This window comes from Bacillus rossius, chromosome 5 (genome assembly GCF_032445375.1).
Source record: "Bacillus rossius redtenbacheri isolate Brsri chromosome 5, Brsri_v3, whole genome shotgun sequence".
Lineage (NCBI taxonomy): Eukaryota > Metazoa > Arthropoda > Insecta > Phasmatodea > Bacillidae > Bacillus > Bacillus rossius.
Window position 1 is genome coordinate 8131797 of NC_086333.1, and position 22267 is coordinate 8154063.

At 39.0% G+C, this 22267-nt stretch overlaps 1 protein-coding gene across 1 annotated transcript in view; it reads left to right on the top strand.

Annotated features, from left to right (window-relative positions):
- LOC134531572 (sodium/potassium/calcium exchanger 4-like) overlaps positions 1–22267 on the top strand; it is a 139979-nt gene that overhangs the window by 91538 nt on the left and 26174 nt on the right. The window contains exon 4 of the mRNA XM_063367283.1: positions 4190–4418. Coding sequence (XP_063223353.1) covers positions 4190–4418 — 229 coding nt within the window. The remainder of the gene's footprint in view (positions 1–4189; positions 4419–22267) is intronic.

Genomic DNA, 22267 nt, shown 5'->3' on the forward strand with positions numbered 1-22267 from the left:
CTGAGGTTGGTGTTAAAACGGAATACACCAGAGATCATAATATTTATAATAAACAAGCAAGTAATATGGTGGTAGAAGAGATTGATTACACATCATGGTAAGATCCAAACATATTGGTTGACCGGCTAAGACTTCTACATGGCTCGCTTTGTGCAGGAAACTATTCGTGCATCAAAGAAATATCCTTCATACTCAAAGAACTGAGGAAATCTGACTACATACAATAATGGCTTGTTTTACTTGCATTTGTATAATGTAAAGAAATAAAATAAATAATTTGAATTATAAAAATTTAAGGTTTTTATTTCTTGTATTCTGATTTCTAACTAAGACTTAGTTCTCGTAACTTGTGCTTCCAAATGTGCTTCCTTTTCGTTAACGGTTCTTCCAAATGTGCTGCCTTTTCGTTGACGGTGCTTCCAAATGTGCTGCCTTTTCATTGACGGTGCTTCCAATGGTGCTGCCTTTTCATTGACGGTGCTTCCAAATGAGCTGCCTTTTCGTTGGAGGCACTTTTATATGTGCTGCCTTTTCGTTGACGGTGCTTCCAAATGTGCTGCCTTTTCATTGACGGTCCTTCCAAATGAGCTGCATTTTCGTTGGCGGTGCTTCCAAATGTCCTGCCTTTTCGTTGGTGGTGCTGCCTTTTCGTTGACGGTGCTTCCAAATGTGCTGCCTTTTCGTTGACGGTGCTTCCAAATGTGCTGCCTTTTCGTTGACGGTGCTTCCAAATGTGCTGCCTTTTCATTGACGGTGCTTCCAAATGAGCTGCCTTTTCGTTGTCGGTGCTTCCAAATGTGATGCCTTTTTATTGTGCTTCCAAATGTGCTGCCCTTACGTTGTCGGTGCTTCCAAATGTGGTGCTTCTTTTTCATTGTCGGTGCATCCAAATGTGCTGCCTTTTCGTTGTCGGTACTTCCAAATGTGCTGCCTTTTTATTGTGCTTCCAGAATGTGCTGCCTTTTCGTCGTCGGTGCTTCCAAATGTGCTGCCCTTTTTATTGTGCTTCCAGAATGTGCTTCCTTTTTATTGATGGTGCTTCTATTTTTAATGTTGTTTTGACTCTAGTATTATAATAAATTGATCTTGATTTGACTAGCGTATTATTCCATTCGGGGCATGTTTATAAGTGAGTCCTAGACAGAAGGTCGCTCAATTTGTTACTGTCGTCGACGGTGTACAGATCACCTAGTTTGTTTCTTCTGGTTCATCAGTCACGTAATTAATTACCAGTTCTTGCGAATTCGATGACATCTTTACCGACTTTAACGACGAACTCGATGGAGGTTGTACCATCGTCTACGGGAACCTTGACGACAGCTACGACGGAGAAGGAGCAGATCCCGTTGGCAACGACGACGACAACACTGGAGGAGACTTCATCAGACATGATACCACCAGCAGAAGAGACTTTAATGCCGGTAGTGCTGGCTGTACAGGAAACCTCGACGAACGCTGTTTCGCCCTCGATGGTGACTTCAATGGATGGTGATTCGACAACAAACAACGAACATCGGTGCTGTTACTGCGACAAGATTTTCTCAAACAACAGCAATGCTCGACGACACGAGAGGAGAGAATGCGCTAAGAACCTTTATCGAAAAATGTTTGGCTGTGAGAAATGTCGTAAGCAATTTACAAGAAATGCTAATTTGCAGCAACACTTGGAGACATGCAAAGGACCTGTTGCGCGGCAGAAAGTAAAGGTGTCTATACAACAGCGAATGATTGATGTGCATTAGAGTATGCCTGGAAATGGTACGTCGGCGGCAACGTCAGTATCTGGATCGAGTCTGAAAGGTTCGTCTTCATCACCGCGGTATCCTTGCAGCTACTCTGATACGTCGTTCGCATTTTCCCATGATGCACGAAAACATGAGCGGAGCAAATGCATGAAAAATCCTTCTCGCATGAAGTTTCGCTGTGATGAGTGTTATTAATGGTTTACTCGAATTGATAATTTGCGTCGACATGCGAAAAACTGTAAAGGTGAAGTCCGTGTGCCTGCTACTGAACTACCTGCAGAAATTACGACTCCTCGCTTTAGATTGGAGACTCGTAGGCGTACAAGCAAGAGAACAGATGCGCAGCAACCGATTGTTATGGCATCTGGACATGGAACTAAACCTAAGACTGTGATCGGTGCTCTACAGGTGAATGATAATGGCTTCTACTTGGCGCAGTCTGCATTTCGTGGAACATTGAAAGACTATTATTATCTAAATACGTTAGGTGAGTCGAAAAAAAAAATTGTAATTTTTTTGATGATATAAGACAGAACAAAATCAATCAGCCTACTGATGATGAAGCAACAAACGGACCTTTGAAATATAACTTGTGGTTGGACTGTATATATGGAAAGCCATATCCGTTCGATGACAAAGTGAAGAAGTGTGCATTCAAGACATCGGCTGCAGTAATTTACAGTTCTAACAATGTGAAGCAAACTGTTAAAAACGGTATCCAGAAACTCTGTCAAGAAGAGGAGGACTATGTCTGTAAAGGTTCTGGCTGGACTCTGTCTAGTACAAACCGATTGGAGCTAAGAATTAGTCATGTAAAACCGCTGCGGAACTAAATGATTATAGGATTGCTGGCTTTCGCAAATGTTTGTGTAGTAAAGTAGAAATTATGTAATAAATATTATGTTTTTAAAAGAACTTGCGGTGTTTAATTCCTCGAATCTGACACTTTTCTGATAATTAAATTAAAATTATTTTTAGCTTTGTTCAGTGATCGAACCAAGGACTGGAATCGATTGAATCAATATGTTTTATTAATGAGTGAATTATTTAATGAATTTTCAATTTTTCTTATTAAAATCGGTATAATAAATACAAATATCTAAGATGACGGTCGTACTGTCTTATAGGATGATGGTTGATTTGGAAACTATGCTTCTCTTAGGACTTTGATCATAATTTATTTAAATTATTATTTTTTACATAACATCAAATGTTTTACATCGTCTAGGGATCGAACCAAGAACGGGAATCGATCGCATCATTCAGTATATTTATTTCCAATTTATTTAACGAATTTAGAAATTTTTCCCGCATTTCTAGCTTTGAAATTACGGATTTTCAAGATGGCGGACATGACGTCATACTAGGTGACGATATATATACTTTAACAAAAGTGGTGGGGTTAGTCTGCCTCCAGCCACTGTGAGGGAAGGATTGAATGCCTCTCCGGGTTCAAACCGGGGACTCTGAGCTCCATGTCATAAAAGTTTGTTTTTTAAATATTTTTATTAAAATTTTATTAAGTGAATTTTTTTATAAATTTTAAATATTTTTTCATTAAAATCGGATAGTAAATAAAAAAGTTAAAGATGGCGGCCATAACGAAAATTGCAACTGTGACATCATTATCCAAGATGACATATTCCATGATGACGTCAGAGGCTTATAGGAGGCTGTCGACATGGATGCTTAAGCCTCTATATGGACATTTCTAGCCGCCGGAATTTTTAAGGACTAAAAACGGGAAATTTTCCCTCGAAACGGGAATTTTTTCCTCGAAACTAGAAATTTTTAAGTTGTGGAATTTTTTGAGATTTTTTGGCGGAATTTTTTTCCACATAAATGTAACTTTGGCAAATTTTGAGGATTTTTGGGCAAATTTTGCCCAATTTTGGCGGATTTGACAGGTTTTGAAGGACAAATTCAAGGTCAAGGTCAAAGGTCAAGTTTAAAACCATCCAAGATGGCCGCCGTGACGTCACAATCCAATATGGCGGTCAGCACCTCAGGCGCCTCAGCCTGAAGCCTGGCGCAGGACCGCCATTTACATACTACTACAATATTGCAATTGTTTTACTTTGGGGATCGTGTGGTTTTATGGAAATTAATAATTTATTTTGTGCTTAGTTCTTTAGTGGGTAGTTTATGTGTGAGACCGATACCCAGGTAATACCTAAATTCGTTTGTTCGAAGCAAAAAAAAAAAAAAAACTTAGCTTTAATATTGTTAGAGCTAATTTGGAATGACAAGTTATTCTGCTTCAAAATGAAGCTACTGTAACAAAGCATCAAAAAACTATTATATATGTGACGAGACTCATTTCCTGCCCGTAAAAGAACCGTGCAGAATATGTTACATTATTGACAAGACTCTCCACTCGAAGGGTGCAGGAGACTGAGCGACTACACGCTCGGCCGAGCTGAAGGGGTGTGTGCGGGTTGCAGACGCTGCCCCTGGCATGGTGGCCGCTCACCAGGGACTGCCTCATCTACCTGGTAGCTATCGGCCTGATGACGGCCGTGCTGTGGGACTCCATCGTGCACTGGTACGAGGCACTCTTCCTGCTCGTGCTCTACTTCTTCTACCTGGTCATCATGTACTTCAACAACCCGCTGCACCGCTTCGCCGACTCCATAGTAGCGCGGTTCGCCGGCACCACACCTCGCTCGCCAGGTCAGCCTCAGTGTCTCCCGTCCTAGGTCTGAGCCTCGTCTGGGTACTGCTCAGTACTGAGCAGCAAGTAGCTAAGCCTTCAAACCTCGCTCGCCAGGTCAGCCTCAGTGTCTCCCGTCCTAGGTCTGAGCCTCGTCTGGGTACTGCTCAGTACTGAGCAGCAAGTAGCTAAGCCTTCAAACCTCGCTCGCCAGGTCAGCCTCAGTGTCTCCCGTCCTAGGTCTGAGCCTCGTATGGGTACTGCTCAGTACTGAGCAGCAAGTAGCTAAGCCTTCAAACCTCGCTCGCCAGGTCAGCCTCAGTGTCTCCCGTCCTAGGTCTGAGCCTCGTCTGGGTACTGCTCAGTACTGAGCAGCAAGTAGCTAAGCCTTCAAACCTCGCTCGCCAGGTCAGCCTCAGTGTCTCCCGTCCTAGGTCTGAGACTCGTATGGGTACTGCTCAGTACTGAGCAGCGAGTAGCTAAGCCTTCAAACCTCGCTCGCCAGGTCAGCCTAGTGTCTCCCGTCCTAGGTCTGAGCCTAGTCTGGGTACTGCTCAGTACTGAGCAGCGAGAAGCTAAGCCTTCAAACCTCGCTCGCCAGGTCAGCCTCAGTGTCTCCCGTCCTAGGTCTGAGCCTCGTCTGGGTACTGCTCAGTACTGAGCAGCAAATAGCTAAGCCTTCAAAACCTCGCTCGCCAGGTCAGCCTCAGTGTCTCCCGTCCTAGGTCTGAGCCTCGTATGGGTACTGCTCAGTACTGAGCAGCGAGTAGCTAAGCCTTCAAACCTCGCTCGCCAGGTCAGCCTCAGTGTCTCCCGTCCTAGGTCTGAGCCTCGTATGGGTACTGCTCAGTACTGAGCAGCGAGTAGCTAAGCCTTCAAACCTCGCTCGCCAGGTCAGCCTCAGTGTCTCCCGTCCTAGGTCTGAGCCTCGTCTGGGTACTGCTCAGTACTGAGCAGCAAATAGCTAAGCCTTCAAAACCTCGCTTGCCAGGTCAGGATCAGTGTCTCCCGTCCTAGGTCTGAGCCTCGTCTGGGTACTGCTCAGTACTAAGCAGCGAGTAGCTAAGCCTTCAAACCTCGCTCGCCAGGTCAGCCTAGTGTCTCCCGTCCTAGGTCTGAGCCTAGTCTGGGTACTGCTCAGTACTGAGCAGCGAGTAGCTAAGCCTTCAAACCTCGCTCGCCAGTTCAACCTCAGTGTCTCCCGTCCTAGGTATGAGCCTCGTCTGGGTACTGCTCAGTACTGAGCAGCAAGTAGCTAAGCCTTCAAACCTCGCTCGCCAGGTCAGCCTCAGTGTCTCCCGTCCTAGGTCTGAGCCTCGTCTGGGTACTGCTCAGTACTGAGCAGCGAGTAGCTAAGCCTTCAAACCTCGCTCGCCAGGTCAGCCTCAGTGTCTCCCGTCCTAGGTCTGAGCCTCGTCTGGGTACTGCTCAGTACTGAGCAGCGAGAAGCTAAGCCTTCAAACCTCGCTCGCCAGGTCAGCCTCAGTGTCTCCCGTCCTAGGTCTGAGCCTCGTCTGGGTACTGCTCAGTACTGAGCAGCGAGTAGCTAAGCCTTCAAACCTCGCTCGCCAGTTCAACCTCAGTGTCTCCCGTCCTAGGTATGAGCCTCGTCTGGGTACTGCTCAGTACTGAGCAGCAAGTAGCTAAACCTTCAAACCTCGCTCGCCAGGTCAGCCTCAGTGTCTCCCGTCCTAGGTCTAAGCCTCGTCTGGGTACTGCTCAGTACTGAGCAGCGAGTAGCTAAGCCTTCAAACGTCGCTCGCCAGGTCAGCCTCAGTGTCTCCCGTCCTAGGTCTGAGCCTCGTCTGGGTACTGCTCAGTACTGAGCAGCGAGTAGCTAAGCCTTCAAACCTCGCTCGCCAGGTCAGCCTCAGTGTCTCCCGTCCTAGGTCTGAGCCTCGTCTGGGTACTGCTCAGTACTGAGCAGCAAGTAGCTAAGCCTTCAAACCTCGCTCGCCAGGTCAGCCTCAGTGTCTCCCGTCCTAGGTCTGAGCCTCGTCTGGGTACTGCTCAGTACTGAGCAGCAAGTAGCTAAGCCTTCAAACCTCGCTCGCCAGGTCAGCCTCAGTGTCTCCCGTCCTAGGTCTGAGCCTCGTCTGGGTACTGCTCAGTACTGAGCAGCGAGTAGCTAAGCCTTCAAACCTCGCTCGCCAGGTCAGGCTCAGTGTCTCCCGTCCTAGGTCTGAGCCTCTTCTGGGTACTGCTCAGTACTGAGCAGCGAGTAGCTAAGCCTTCAAACCTCGCTCGCCAGTTCAACCTCAGTGTCTCCCGTCCTAGGTCTGAGCCTCGTCTGGGTACTGCTCAGTACTGAGCAGTCACAATAGACTTGGTGAAACCCTTAACATAAAATCTTGAAGATTAGTGTAAATGCATATATCATAAATTACTTTAATATAATTGTTTTCTTGTGAAGGGTATTTTTAGGGATAGTAATTAATTGAATGTTTATAAAATTTTATTTATGAACTTCAAACATAAATTTTAATACAAAAGCATTTACTGTTTAAAATATTTTATTATTAATATGTGTTTTAATTTACTATTTATGTTATTTATTAAATAGTATAAACTTGCACAGTTATGATGATGTGAAACCATGGTTCAAGCCTCCATGCTTGGTAATGTTCTATGACTGTTGACATTGATATTGAAAACTGTCTTTTTTTTCTTCAAAAATCGTAGAAATTTTCCCTAAAGTTATTACAAATTTCCCTATATTCCTTTTAGAAAAGTGCTATCAAAAGACCTGAAAATAAACGAAAATTCGCAGATACACAAAATTGTTACACAAGACACTTATCGTTAAGCGATATAGCATTTATTTTTTTTAAATATTCTTCTATTTCCTTAAAACCGCCCGATTTAAGATAATGACTTTAGAAAATAATATGCAATAAATATTCGTCATTCTATATTTTCACATCTATAATTTTACAAATTTTTACATCCCACCATATTATGACACCATTTTGAATTTGAAAATTACATTATATTAAAAAAAATAACAATGTACACTTTTTTAAAATAGCATTTATGTCACGGATTACAGAAGCTCAATGTTTGAACTCGACAATTGCCGCACTAAAAATTAAAACAATTTTCGAAAATTTTAATTTAACATATTTTAAAATATAGAAAAAAAAACATGTGAGCGAGTCTTATAGCACTCGCCAGTGAAGTGTAACGTCTAACCACAGTAACGTACAAATTCAAGTGTTTTCATATTGCAATTTTTAATTTTTTTTAATGTGTAAAAGAATTGTAAATTATTATACAACAATTAATTTGATCAAATAACATATATTAAAGTGACGGCACGTTGCGCGCGACCACACTTCAACAAAACCAGTTGCGCTCGCCAAGAAGAGCTCAGTCGCCCTATGGCCCCGGGCGTGCGCACACATGCCAGTTTGCAAACGAATCCTTGCGGACTGGCGGAAATGAATCTGCCCTTTGCTTTAGCAGTGTGCATCCAATTGTATTACAATTGTACTACAAAATACCAGCGTACTACATACATGTATGCTGGAAGTTTATGTAACTTAAGTTAGAATTGATTTATTTAAATTTAAATTTAAGGTTCCTCCCATACCACCGTCCCCCCTCCTCTCATTCAACGAAACCATCAGCACACACACTAAAGTAGCCGACTAATGAGTAGAAGCTGAGGCTAGGGCCTCGCAATGAAGCAAAGGATAATTTCTGGAATCGAACTCGGTCAACCTGAAGCTCTATCCACTCCTGAATGTAGCCCGAAGCACAGACTCGCGTCAAACATATTAATTAAATAACTCGTAGCTTGCGAATCATTATTATTACCAAATAAGAACGTTTCTTAATTTTATGTTTATTTATATAAATTAATTTATAGGCGTAGAAAAAGACCTTTCCCCTTCTAGTTTAGGATAGGCTGGCTGGCAGCCTGGCGGGAAACCACATGAAGTCGCCCCCGAAAGAACCAGCGTCCCACAAACCCATTGCGGACACACAAGTCCAAGCACCCAGCCCCCGCATGGTAGACTCTTTCTAGTCTGTCCAACTATTCTTACTGAACCATCCCACTGTTTTCTGTAACCAACCTGCTATAAATTAATGCATGAAATTATGCATACCGCATGTAAGTGCCCAGGGTTTTCCCTTTGTCTATGCAGGTATTTCCTGGGACCAATTTATCTAGTTTAGTCTAAAGTTAAGAAGTGAAGGGAATAAGCAATGGGTGGACAATCCCCTCCTAGCACACGATGTATGCTACCTCTCCTGCATGGTTTAAACCCAGCATGAGTAAGGCGTATATTTATGAACTTTGGTTCGCGATATAAGCCATGGGTAGCATCATTATCTGTTACATATTTACATTATTAACTTCCACTGTATTCACGGAATTACTCCAAACAAATAATGTCGTATACCGTGAGTTTAGATGTTAAACATCAACACATAAAAAATTTACATATTTTTAAAATATTTGAATATGTAATTTGATAAAATTAATTAATTTTTAATATATTACAGTTCTTGTACACATTAAACAAAATAATTTCTCATCATCAATTAAATGATTAGGTGATAGCAGTTAGACCCTTATATTACAGTTTACACCCATGACCTTTACTCCGTTACACTCACTATCCATTAAGATTCATAAGTTTCAACCAATACGGCACACGTGAACAAAGCCACCGTAAACGTTGTTTGCTTAAGTCTTTCTTGTTGTTATTGCAACGACAGAAATGCAACCTACAACTTCTTAACATAGGTTATGGTTTATACCTGCTCAGAAGTTGTGTGGGAATTACGTATGTGAACACGGGCTTTCACGTTGTAGGTTTAAGCCTAAGATAAAGCTAATAAAAATTATTTTTCCGAAATAATAACGTAACAGTTTAAAATTGGGTTAAGGATATCTTACGGTAACAACTGAAAAAAATATTCAAGTGAAGTTTCAACTGTACCGAGTCATTGGGGAGGGGGGAGGGTGATGTAAGTTAACTTAATCCAACTATGAATATTATTCAAAGATCTCACAGTTTGTTTCCTTCCTCCCTCCTCCACTACCTCCACCACAAACTAGAATAGTTGGCACGTGCCTAAATTATATAAATGTTACATATTCAAACATGTTGAACACTACTAATTTTGAAATAAAAATTGAAAATATGTGTTATTATTTAACTTTTTCGTTTATAAAAAAAGGGAGTGTAAAATTAGATACTCCCGTTAGAAGCTATACTACAATGATAAGTATTAGTAGTGTATAATATTTCCTCCTAGGACAGGCTTCAGGCTGTGGATTGTGGATGGGGTCAATGACCGATTGCTCTGAGTCACGGCGGCCATCTTGGATGACCCTGACCTTCAAAATGCCTCAAAACTGACTCAAAATTTGCCATAATTCCTAAAACTTTCCCTTTTCCGAGGGAAAAATTCACGTTCTGAAGGAAAAATTCCCTTTTTAGTCCTCAAAATGCCTGAAAATGCCTACAAGCGGCTTATATTCACCACGGAAAAGCCGCTCCAAGCCGCGCCTTGACAATCAAGATGACATTTCAGCCAGTTTGAATTATGACGTCACCCTTGCAATGTTCGTTACGGTAGCCATATTGAAAATTCGAATTTTTATGCTAGAAAATCGGGATTTTTTTAATTATAAAAATAATTAATCAAATTTTAATAAAATGTTATTTTAAATCACTATTATACATTTAGTTACGGTCGCCATCATGGATTATAGAAACGTTGCATGTTTCATTACTCCCACATTTTGAAATAGTATGACATCAACATTGTACTTTTGTTATGGCCGCCATATGAGATTCTAGATCGTTGTAATTTTCGTTACGCCACCATATTGAAAATCCGTAATTAAAATCATATTTTGAATTGAAAAGATTTTAAATTTATAAAAAATTAATTATTCAATTTTTGAATAAATTAATATTTTAAAAATTGTTCTTACATCATATAGTTCTTGGTCAGGACCGGGTGAGCGCATGATAAAAATGGAGACAGATACTTCCTCCACGGAAGACACCGGCAGACTGACCTCCCTTCCCTAATGCCAAGGTATATACGTATATCGTCAGCCAGTATGTCGTCAGGTCCGCCATATTGTTGTCGTCTAATGGAGGCCTATATCTTGTTTTCGTCTGCTAGAGTGCGCTATCACCATATTAGTTTAAATTTTGCTCACTATAGTGCAGTATTCATTTATTAGGCCTATTACAGTTGCCCCCGCCATATTGTAATTTAGATGCCATCTTGGAAATTTTTATTATTGACCTAGAAATTAAGGAAAAATTCAAAATTCATTAAATAATCATTCAATTAATATAATGATTGATTTGATCGATATCCTCCATCGGTTCATAGTTGATCAAGGCAAAAAAGTAATTTTATGTAAGATAATGAAGATAATAATTTCAATAATTATAGTGGAAAGTCCTAAAAGTAGCTTAGCTTCCTACCCAACCAGCCACTAGTAAGTCAGTTAGGACATATTTGTTGCTACTTTGGAAATCTCTAACTATTTACCTAGAAATTCAGGAAAATTTCAAAAATCATCGAAAAATCACTCATTAATTTACTAATTTATTTGCTAGATTCCTGTCCTTGATTCAATCCTTGATCAATGCAAAACTAAAATTAAATTTATTATATATCACATCAATTTAACATAACAGTGATAAGTTCCAATAAACAACACTTTTTTAAAAATACCATTTATTACATAATTTCGTTTCTACTACAAGAACACTTGCTAGACTTAAAAATATAATAATAACTTTGTTATAAATTGTCTTGAACTGACTAATTCTTAGCTTTAATCGGTTTAATTAATGAGACACCAGCCAGATCCTTTGACTACATAGTATTTTTTTCCGACAGATTATCTCGATACTGTGTTTAACAGACTGCTTCACATCGTCAGAATTGTAATTTGTAGTATTTAGAACTTTCTTGCATGCACTATTCTTCACTTCGTCCTCGAACGGATATGGTTTGCCATATAAACAGTCCAAAAATAAGATATATTTTAAAGGGCCGTATGTAACTGCTTCATCAGTAAGCTGATTGATAATGTTCTTTGTGATATCGCCAGGAAAAGTACAAATGTCTTTCAACTCACTAAACGTATTAATATAATAGTAGCCTTTCAACGTTCCACGAAATGCATATTTCGCCAAGTACAATCCGTTATTATTTACCTGTAATGCACATAGCACAGTTTGAGACTTAGATTCCTGCCCAGGTCTCACCATTATCGGCTGCTGAACATTTGTTTTGTGCTTGTACGCATGCGAGTCTCCATCTAAAGCGAGGAGTCGAAATGTCTGCAGGTAGTTCATCAGTAGGCACACAAACTTCACCTTTACATTTTTTGCAAGCTGTCGCAAATTGTCAATACGTTTAAAACTAAAATGGCACTCATCACAGCGAAACTTCATACGATATGGATTATTCATACATTTATTCCGTTCATGTCATCGTGAATCAAGGTCACATGCAAAAGAAATATCACACTAGCCGCAAGAATGTCTAGTTGTCGAAGATAATCTTTTCAGGCCCGAAACGAATACTAATGTTGCTGCAGTTGTACCAATTCTGGGCGTACACTCAAGCGAATCAAGTAATCGATGTAGCGAAACCTTTACTTTCTGATGGGCAACGAGATCTTGGCATGTCATGTGCGTTTTCATATTATCTTTTCTGGCAAACTGCTTATGACATTTCTCACAGCCAAACATTTTGCGAGGAAGATTCTTAGCACATTCTTTCTTCATGTGTCGTCGAGTATTACTGTTTTTTGAGAAAATCTTGTTACAGTACGACTTAGGTGCTCGATTGTTGTTGAAGAATCACCAATCATTTAAATTTCCTTCGAATGATATAAGACGTTCACAGTGGTTTTTCTCTACAAAAGGCACTGTAGTCATTAAGCTCTCTTCTGCTGGTGGTACCACGACTGTTGAAGTCTCCTCTCTAGTGTTGTCTTAGATGTTTCGAACAGGATCTGCACCATCATAGACGACACTGACAACAAGGTTCCCGTAGACGATGGTACAACTTTCATCGAGTTCGACGTTAAAGATGGTAACGATGCCATCGAGTTTACAAGAACAGATAATTATGAGACTTATGCACAAGATAAAAAAATAATAGGTGATCATTACACCACCACAGCCAGTAACAAACTGGATGACGCGCCTCTATGGACTCGCTTATATACCCGCAACCATTTGAATAAGATCCTAGTCAAAATAAGAAACTTTTAATTTAATACACCAGTAAAAACAACATTAAAAAATAAGCAAAATCAAATAAATAAAACACATATGGAAGCAAATTTTACCCAAGGAATGGGCTCGCAATACACGCGTTTGCAGTTTACAGCACAAAACTAATCCTGCCACAAAATTTACATTTTAATTTATTTCATTTAAGCGGACTATCCAACATAATAACAGTTATCAAAGGAATAAAATTTAAAAACATGCATCACTTCAGTCATTGACTTTTATCAAAATATAATTTTAAACGTGTTAAATCGTAGAACCAGATATGCTAATGTTTTATATACTCCATGAATACTTTAGACACCAAAAGTTAAAAGTACGCATGTAAGAATGATATTAAATAAAATACTAAATTATTTAATATTAAACTGTATAATTTTTAGAAACAATGTACATAAGATTTCAAATAGTTTTTATTCTATATTACCCGCACTTCTTAGCACATTTCTTTTGATGATGTATAAATTTTCAGCATTTGACGAACCAAAAAGAAGTTTTATTCTATAAACCGATCATTTGAATTATCTCTCGATGTACAATAAGTCTCGTGTGCTAAAGCTTACATTTTATACTTAAAATACCCTAGTCCATGTTACTAGCACAGTCTCGAAGTCATCATCTTCGTGCCTATCAGCAATATTACCATGAGCTGTATCAATAGCATTCATTTAATCATATCGTTTACACATATATGTTGTCAGAGATTTACCACAATCATTGATTTTAAAAGTTTCACTTAATTCCACATAGTTTTCAATTTCTTTAAAAGAAGTGTTTCTAGTAGTAATAAGTATAAAATCCTTCAACCCAACATCCCAAGCAAAATTAAATCAAAGAATTATATAGGAAAACACTATTCATTTAATCGTAGGAACCTCATAATTCTTTCCCCCTATAGTGTAGTTTCATGAGGGCAAGTGTCTATAATTGTAGATCATGTAGTGTTCTTTAAGTGAGGTGGTATACTACCAGATCCTTACATAAATCTAGAAACAAAAAATAATCTTCTCGATTCTTTACACGTATTATTAAATTAACACCTAGACAAAATAAATATCACACTTAGTATTTTATACAAAGGACTCTTTGCCCAATAATGTTTAACATTCATCTAAAAAAAAAAAAAACATGTCCCATTTATTTTATAAAGAAAAGCAGGTCAGACGAGAAAGCACACATAACAAATGCTAGTCGCCCGTATTGTAAGGACCATGTGTTCGATACCTACCTCAAGCATTAAAGCAACTTTGTCTTTTTCTTGCCGTATGTAGGAGAATAACTTCCAATACATGTAATGTTAAAAGTATTCACATACGTCTAAACCAAGAACCCAATTATTTAAAGTAGAAAACAGTATGTTCACAAATGAACTTCATTGCGGAATGATAACGAAACAATTTTAATATAAATTTATAAAATTTTATTCTTATTAAAATTAAATTTTTATTAAATATTCGTCAGCTAAAACATTAATAACTTTTTCTATATATCCTGAATTTATTATTTCATTACATATAGTCCATGTTTCTTTGATGACATATACATTTACGACATCTTGCGAAGAAAGTGAAAGTCACAACCTGTTCACCATTCATTTTGGTATTTGTAAAAAAATTATCTCATACCTTATTTACCTGAATGCTAGACAAGTATTTTTCCCAAACTTCGTGCATACAATTAGTTATATTTATCTTACTTTGGGGTATCATGATATTCACATTTTGATAATTTTTCCTGCTTGCCACTAAAGTAAATGCAAAGCTATATCATAGACCATTTATTTAAGTGGCTTTAGCAATAACTGTGACATAATTAAATAAGTAAACTTTACACACTATTTGATTGAATGGTGCCCCGCTGAGGTTTCCTCAAAGACCCAGGATTCTTGTTGGGAAGGACTCGTACTTGGGAGTGGTGCCCCGAGTGCTTTAGGGGCAGGTATCAGGACTCCCTAGCCCTATGACGTGCTGACGTAGTGAGCGACGAGGACAGCTCCGGTTACCAGCCTGGACAGCTGGAAGAGGTTGGGTAGGCCTCCACTGGACCACGGGTTCACTGGGTGATTGAGGGGTCCCAGTGTGAGAGCGGGAGACTGGGGTAGGCGCCAGAAGTGATTACAACTCCGGAGGGCTAAGGGAGCATCCAACTTGCTGGTTAGCTGAGTGGAGTAGAGGGCCGGAGGTGGTGCATAAGCTGGGATGGGTAGCCTCAGCCTCTTTGCATAGCCAAAAGCTCTAACGCTCTTCCTGGTTGCGTATGCTGCGTATCCGCATCCATGCCCATGGGGGCCCCAGGGCGGTAGGGCCTAACGGCTAAGAGCACTGGGTCAAAAAAGAAAAGGGGGGGGGGGAACCCCTGTGACAGCTTTTAATGTATATGATGTTCTTTCCCTGCACAAGCTTAGTGCAATGTATGGCGAGCAAACATCTGTTTGCGACAAGATTTAATTAGTATAACCCTGGCGCAAATAACATCTAATGCATAAATGGTTATCCGCGTGCGAGTATACTTCTCTGTGCCTTCATATATAAAAGGCATGCAATGGTTTGTGCCTTAAGTTGTCGTCCTACCTGCAAAACGATATTTTCGATCCATCCTGCTAACGTGTAGGTGAGCGTAAGACCTAGCTTCAGCAGTGTCGAGTACAGCTACTGGGATGCACACATATATGGAAACATTTTATGTAGGCGTTTAACACTGTCGTTGTTCGCACTTTTCTGTGTCCTATGAACTGCCTCAGCAGCTGCTAGATTGATGTGAACCTGGAAAATGTGTCGTCAATCCCATGAGACCACACGAGATACTTCCAGCCAGCATCGAAGAAGTAGTACTTTGTTTGCACCTGCAACACCAAAATTAAACTTATGGCAACCTTTTGTGACCTGTGATGAATCTACGCAGATGCTCTTACAATGTACGTCTCGTGGTGCTCTGATAATTTTCCTGTCTTAAGAAGCACCAAGACAATGTGGTGTCGCAGCTGTGGTCGTAGATATGGTCGCCCGTGTTTCAACGAAGCACCGGAAGTATTGCAGAAGATAAGCAGTGGGATACCTGTGTTCCCAAGCCTGAGGCTAGCATACGAGTTGCAGCCAGAGTGGTCGAACCAGTTGTTACTGGAATCAACGAGGCAAAAGGATGGGTAGATGAGACAGTTCCTGCAGCGTTAAAGTCTATGCTTATGAAAATGCTTAATGCCCTAACCTAATATGTATTGGTGGATTTGTGAATAAATTATTAAAATTTGAATTGAACAAAATTTTTTGATACATCTTACTTAGTATACCAGCAATCATAAGTATATAAGTAAGGCCTAGACGACGGAACGTTTAGTCCATGTCTGACTTTGGTGCAGTGCGAATCGGCTCTCTTCAGTACATATCCTGAAATTTAGTTGGTTTTCGAATGTCGATTTTGATGGACCGTTTACCATCACCAGTGCAGAACCTGATGACGACTACGCCAACAGCAGCAGAGAACAATATGTCAGCGGATTCAAAAGCAGCAGAAACCTCAATAGTAGCGGCGCCCACGGCGACACAGATACTGATGAAATTACTCTTAGGAGTTTGAGGGGTGGGGGAGGGGGGGGGGGGGGGGGTCAGAGAGGCACGCGAAAGGTCTTTTTTTTTTTTTTGGTTTTTCTCTTTTATCTCTAAAACTTTGCGTCATAGCGGAAAGAACATTCAATGCAAAATTAAAGCTGATAAAATGTTTCACAACAATTGCTCAATTCACTCTATCGCTATCTAAAATATTTTCCGAGATACCGTATCTCGAACTTCACTAATTTTTAAAGAAAAAAAAATGCCTACTTTTTTTTTGCCTTTTTATGCTACCTAAAATTTTTGCTATTAGACCTACGAAAAAGTCATATCTAAATAATTATTTGTAGAAGTAGTGTATAAATGGTGGTCCGACGCCTGGCTTCACGGTTGTGGAATGTGGATGAGGTCAATGACCGATTTCTCTGACGTCACGACGGCCATTTTAGACTCAAAAATGACTCCAAATTGACTAAAAATGACTCTAAATTTCTAAAAAATTCCCATTTGCTTGGAAAAAAATACCGTTTTGAGGGAAAATTTCCCGTCTTATTCCTCAAAATTGCTATCGGCTTCGAAATTCCTAAAAAGTCTTAAATTCCTTAGCGACCAGCTGTTAAAAGCCATACCTTGTCAATTAGGATGTTATGGCCACCATCTTGGATTACGACGTCACCGTTGGAATTTCTGTTATGCCCGCCATTTTGAAAATCTGTAATCATCCTATTTTAATGAAAAAAATCTAAAAATAATAAAAAAAGTTTATTTCATTAAATTTTAATAAAACAAATTTATATACACCCTTGCAGATATCGTAAAGGTCAAACAAATTTATATACACCCTTGCAGATATCGTAAAGGTCAACATCATGGAGTTGCATATTTCGTTATGCCCGTCATCTTGGACTATGACATAATCGTTGCGCGTTTCATTACGGACACAATCTTGGATTTTAGATGGTTGCAATTTTCATTATGCTCCGCTATCTAAATTTTTTATTTTTTTACCAGATTTCAATGAAAAAAAACTTAAAATTCAAAAAAAATTATTAATTGAAATTTTATTAAATATTAATTAAAAAGCACAAATATGTCCTTGGTTCGAACCTGGTGTGATAAAAAAAACGATATACCCTTCCTCCACAGAAGCCACTGGCAGACGGACCTCCCACCACTAATACCAAGATATGTATTACGTCACCATGTATGACGTCATGTCCGCCAACTTAATTCGTCTGCCTGAGGCCACCATCTCTTTTTTCAGCTATACAGCGCTACCTTCATGTTAGTTTAATTTTATTACACTAGATCTTTAACCTTGACCTTGACTGTGAAGAATCCTCGTTCCACAGCCGTGTCTACAATGAGGACATCCACATAGTTTTTTTTTGAAGAGTTCTGATTTCATGTGCCTGTAGTGTGACCTTCAGCATGATAATCAGCCGATTTTTGTTGTAGGTGTTTGACAGGAAGTCTTCCTGCTTCACACTTATGAATGTCTTCTGATTGCCATGTCTGTCAACTGACTTGCTAAGGCGTTACCGCATTTGTTTATCAGTGACCTTGGTACTTTTTGATGAGGTCGTGATTTTTGCCAAATCACTTTGTGGAGGAGAAGTCCTCCATCCATAACAATGTCAAATGGTTTTCCATATACATATTTGGTTTTTGGATTGATTTCGTCGATTTCCTCATCGCACTCTCATTGAAGTAGACAAATTGAAAGAGGCCTATTAATATTTCAAATAATTTTACAAATCTGTGTTGGTATTCTTGCTTATGGATATGCATTGAAGTATCCACAGACATCTTTTCGTTGTTAATCATGATTGAGGAGCTTACTGTCGAAAAGGGGGAGTGCTCGATCTCTCCGAGACATTTTGATATATGAAAATGTAGAATTCACCATTTTAGCCTTTGCTTGTTTACTAACTGTAACAGCATTTTTTGTCACCAACCACCCCTGTTGCAATATACATGATGTCGCTGGTAGCCGGAAAGGGAGAATAGTTCTCAAACCACTCTATTCGTTTGGTAACATCAGCTGCATCCTTAGTTTGGCGGGCTTGTTGAAAATCTGCGTGTCACTCACATTGACTTAAGAAAACTAAGAAAAAATCTCAGGTGGACTTCAAAACAAAAAATAAAATAAAATTATTAATCAGTCAATTACTATGCATTGATAAAGCTGAGAAATACTATCGTGAAAGATAATTTTACTTCTCCTTGGTATTAAGCGAAGCCCTCCTTCTCTTGCGATCGTGAGTGAGCATCCTGCATCTCTAACATGAAAAATTGACTGTCTGTACAACATATAAAAATAGTCATTACTTAAAATACAAGAAATCTTTTGAAACAGTTGTGTAACACTGCCATACAAGACGGATTTCCACCTCCTTGATGTCTAGAAAAGTTATTTTTTTCTTGCGACCGTGAGAGCATCTCGCATACTTCATAAAAAATAATATTTACCTCAACAGAATATGTAACGAGATCTGTTAGCAAAATCGGTATTACTTGCAACAAATTTTTTTTTGCTTTAGGTAAATTAACTCTTTCTGCTGAATGTAGCTATTGTAGCTAGTTGGAGCCTTGTAGACTCGTATCCTCGTAGCTTCGTAGCCTTGGAACGTCGTAGCCATGTAGCCTTGTAGCCATGTAGCCTCGTAGAATCGTAGCTTTGTAGCATCGTAACCCTGTAGTCAAATTTTGTTGGAGCTGTTGGAACCAAATACTTATGGAGTCTCGTAGCCCTGTAGCCTTTCTTTGGATCAATTGAAGCAGTTTCCCATTGTATCCTGTATCCTACTTACAGGGTCATATTCTACTGAGTTGAATCTTCGTGTAAATGTAATACCTTTTTTTTGTAATTGTACATAGTCAAACCTTTATTATCGTTTCCTTCCTTTGAGATTATATCCATGAAATGAATTAGTATCCCTGTAACTATACCGTATCCCTGTGATGAAATTATATCATAACAGGTTGATGTTTCGTCCAAATGTGCTTTATTTTCGTTAAATGGGCTTTCAAAGGTGCTTCCTGATTGTTGAATGTGCTTCCTTTTTATGAATGTACTTCCACATGTTATTCCTTTTTAACGAAAGTTTTATTTTTAATGTGTTGCCAAAAGTGCTTCCCTTTTGTCCAATGTGCTTCTTTTTATGAAAAGTGCTTCCAAATGTGCTTCCTTTTCTAGCACGTGCTTCCTCTTTTGATGAATTGGCTTTCTTTGTTTAAATGTGGTTCCTTTATTGACAGATAGACTATGTTACCGATCGTGTTCCCCTTTTGGATTGTGCTTCCGATTGTGGTGATTGTACTATAAAATGTGCTTCTTTTATGTTGCTTGTGCTTACAACTGTGCATCCTTTTCTTGAATTAGGTTCCTTTTTTGACGAATGTGCTTACTTTTTCTTGAATGTTCTTTCTTTTTTGACGAATGTGCTTCCGAGTTTTTGTCCTTTTTGAATTGTGCTTCCAATTGTGCTTAGTGTTTATCGAATTTGCTTCGAAATGTGCTTCCTTTGTGTCGAATGTGCTTCCAAATGTGCTTTCTTTTTTAAAAACGTGTTTTCAATAGTGCTCCCTTTTTCTGATTGTATTTCCGATTGTGCTTCCTTTTTGTTGATTGTGCTTCCTTTTCGTTGTCTGTACGTCCAATTATGATTCTTTTTCGCTCATTATTCTTCCGATTGTGGTTTCTTTATTGTTGCATGTGTTTTTGGATATAGTTACTTTTTTAATTTGCTTAATATTGTGCTTTAACTTCAATTGTTCTTCCTTTTTAATTGTACTTTCAATTGTGCTTCCTTTTTTAAAATGTTTTTCCAATTGTTCCCTTTTTTTGAATGTTTATCGACAAGACATTAGTCAGTCCATGATAGACCTTGTGGTTCGGAGATGCCTGGTCTAAACTCCTAACATTGTACAAGAACTGGTTGGAAGGTATTTAAAGTATCGGACACTTAGATTACCATGGTAGGTACAGCGACAATGATTTTATTTCGTCGGACAGGTATCTTGTATAGAGTCATTTTTCGTAGAGAGAATGATTAAAAAAAACTCCATGAAATGTAATGGGAAAAATAATTTATGATCTATTTTAAGCTTTTTTACTCTTAGGGTAGACTAAGTACATTTGAAACATTTTAGCATTTATCGTCCATTGCGTCGGGATTAGTTAAGCGAGCGATGACGGAAATATACTAAATAAAAGACCATATATCTGTTTGCTAACGGGCAATGTTATTTGAGATCACTGTATTGTATTTAATGTGTAAAATCAAATTTAAAAAAAAAATGTAATTTGTTTCAACCGTCCCCATGCCAGGGTCGGTTGAAACAGTGCATGGGGTCAATTGAAAGAAATGCAAATAATACAAAATATAATAAATGAACATGTTTATTCATCGTGTAATAACATTTTACGACTCGTAATGACACAGTTAAACATCAGAAATTTATTTTTATTAATATTCAAGTATTTCACGATACTTATAATCAAGTGCGTTAATGTGAATATGTGAAGAGTGGTTATCAATCACAAGTATGACTTTATGTGAAGGAGAAGCATTTGTATGTTTTTTAAAGTGTTCCAGGAAATTAATAAATGTTTCATCCTGCATCCAGCCAGAAGTATTTGCACTTCTAGCAGATCCTATTAGTCCAGCCCTGATAAAGTGATCTTGGTATCGCACTCGCGGAAAGAGGAAGAATGGAGGGATAGCATTTCCGATGGCATTGACCGCAAATGCTACTGTGACTAATATCCCTCTCGGCTGAAGTTACTGAACCTACTTGACGAGCACCACGTCTAGCAATTATTCTGTTGGGTTTTCGCACAGTAGTTTTGCCGGTCTCATCAGCATTATATATATATATATATATAGTGGTTAAAATTTATTACGGTCCATGACAGTAGCCAAATTGTCGTAGAAAGCATCTACATTATTTTAATTAAAGCTAGTCGCCCTAGAAAGACTTGTAGCCTGTGTTGCATGTACCTACAGTTCAGGATTTCTTGTCATAAACATGCGAAACCATTCTTCGCCAGCCATTTCGTTGTCATCTCAAGTCCGAGGTCATGATAAATCGTACTTGAAGGTTAGTTCGTATGCCAATTTCATAACATATTTTTTTAGTTAGGCCAACATATATGTCTGCACATATAATTAAATATTTAGATAGCTCATGCTCTTGTTCCTGGTTAAACACTCGATTGTGAGTCTTATATCCAATTTCTTGATTTTCATCGCTACCAGTTGCATCTCGTTTATGTACATACCTCAACAGGGAAAAGTGGTTCAGTCCATTCTTTTCTGCCGCTATTCTTAACGAAGACCCGGCTTTTTCATCTTCATAGGCTTGTTTGTATGCTGGTAGGTCAGCCTGGCCTCTCTTAGTATTCCTTTGGCGTACCCTTGGCATCTAAGAAACAAGAAAACTAAATAAATAAACTGTTTCAACCGTACCCACAAAAAATGTTTCAACTGTCCCCACCCCCCCTTCTAGGTATAAAACGGTTCACAGTACTAATGATAATAATTTATAATAAAAACTAATCATACATATATATTCTACAAACTTCAATTAAAACGATAAAAAACTCTCAATACTCTAACTTTAATAAAACCATAATAATTGCAAAAATTTGCGAACAAACAATACTTACTTTTCCGTCACAAAACACAATGGGGCCTCCTATACACAAGCACAGTGCGCGAAGAGTGACGCACGACTAAAATTCGTGTTTCGAATTGTCTTCCGCTTCGTTCTACCCTTGTACTCCTCACCGCATCACGCACGGTGCCGAGATACCCGCTTTGTTTCAACCGTCCACCGTTTCAACCGTACCCAGTCTACCCTACTACTGGCCGAGAATTGAACCAAGGACGGAAATCTTTCGAATTAATATTACAATAATAGACTTTATTTGATGATTTTTAGAATTTTTTCACAAATTTCTAAGTTAATTATTACGAATTTCTAAGATGGTGCACCAATATGTCATGATTGGCTTACTGGAGG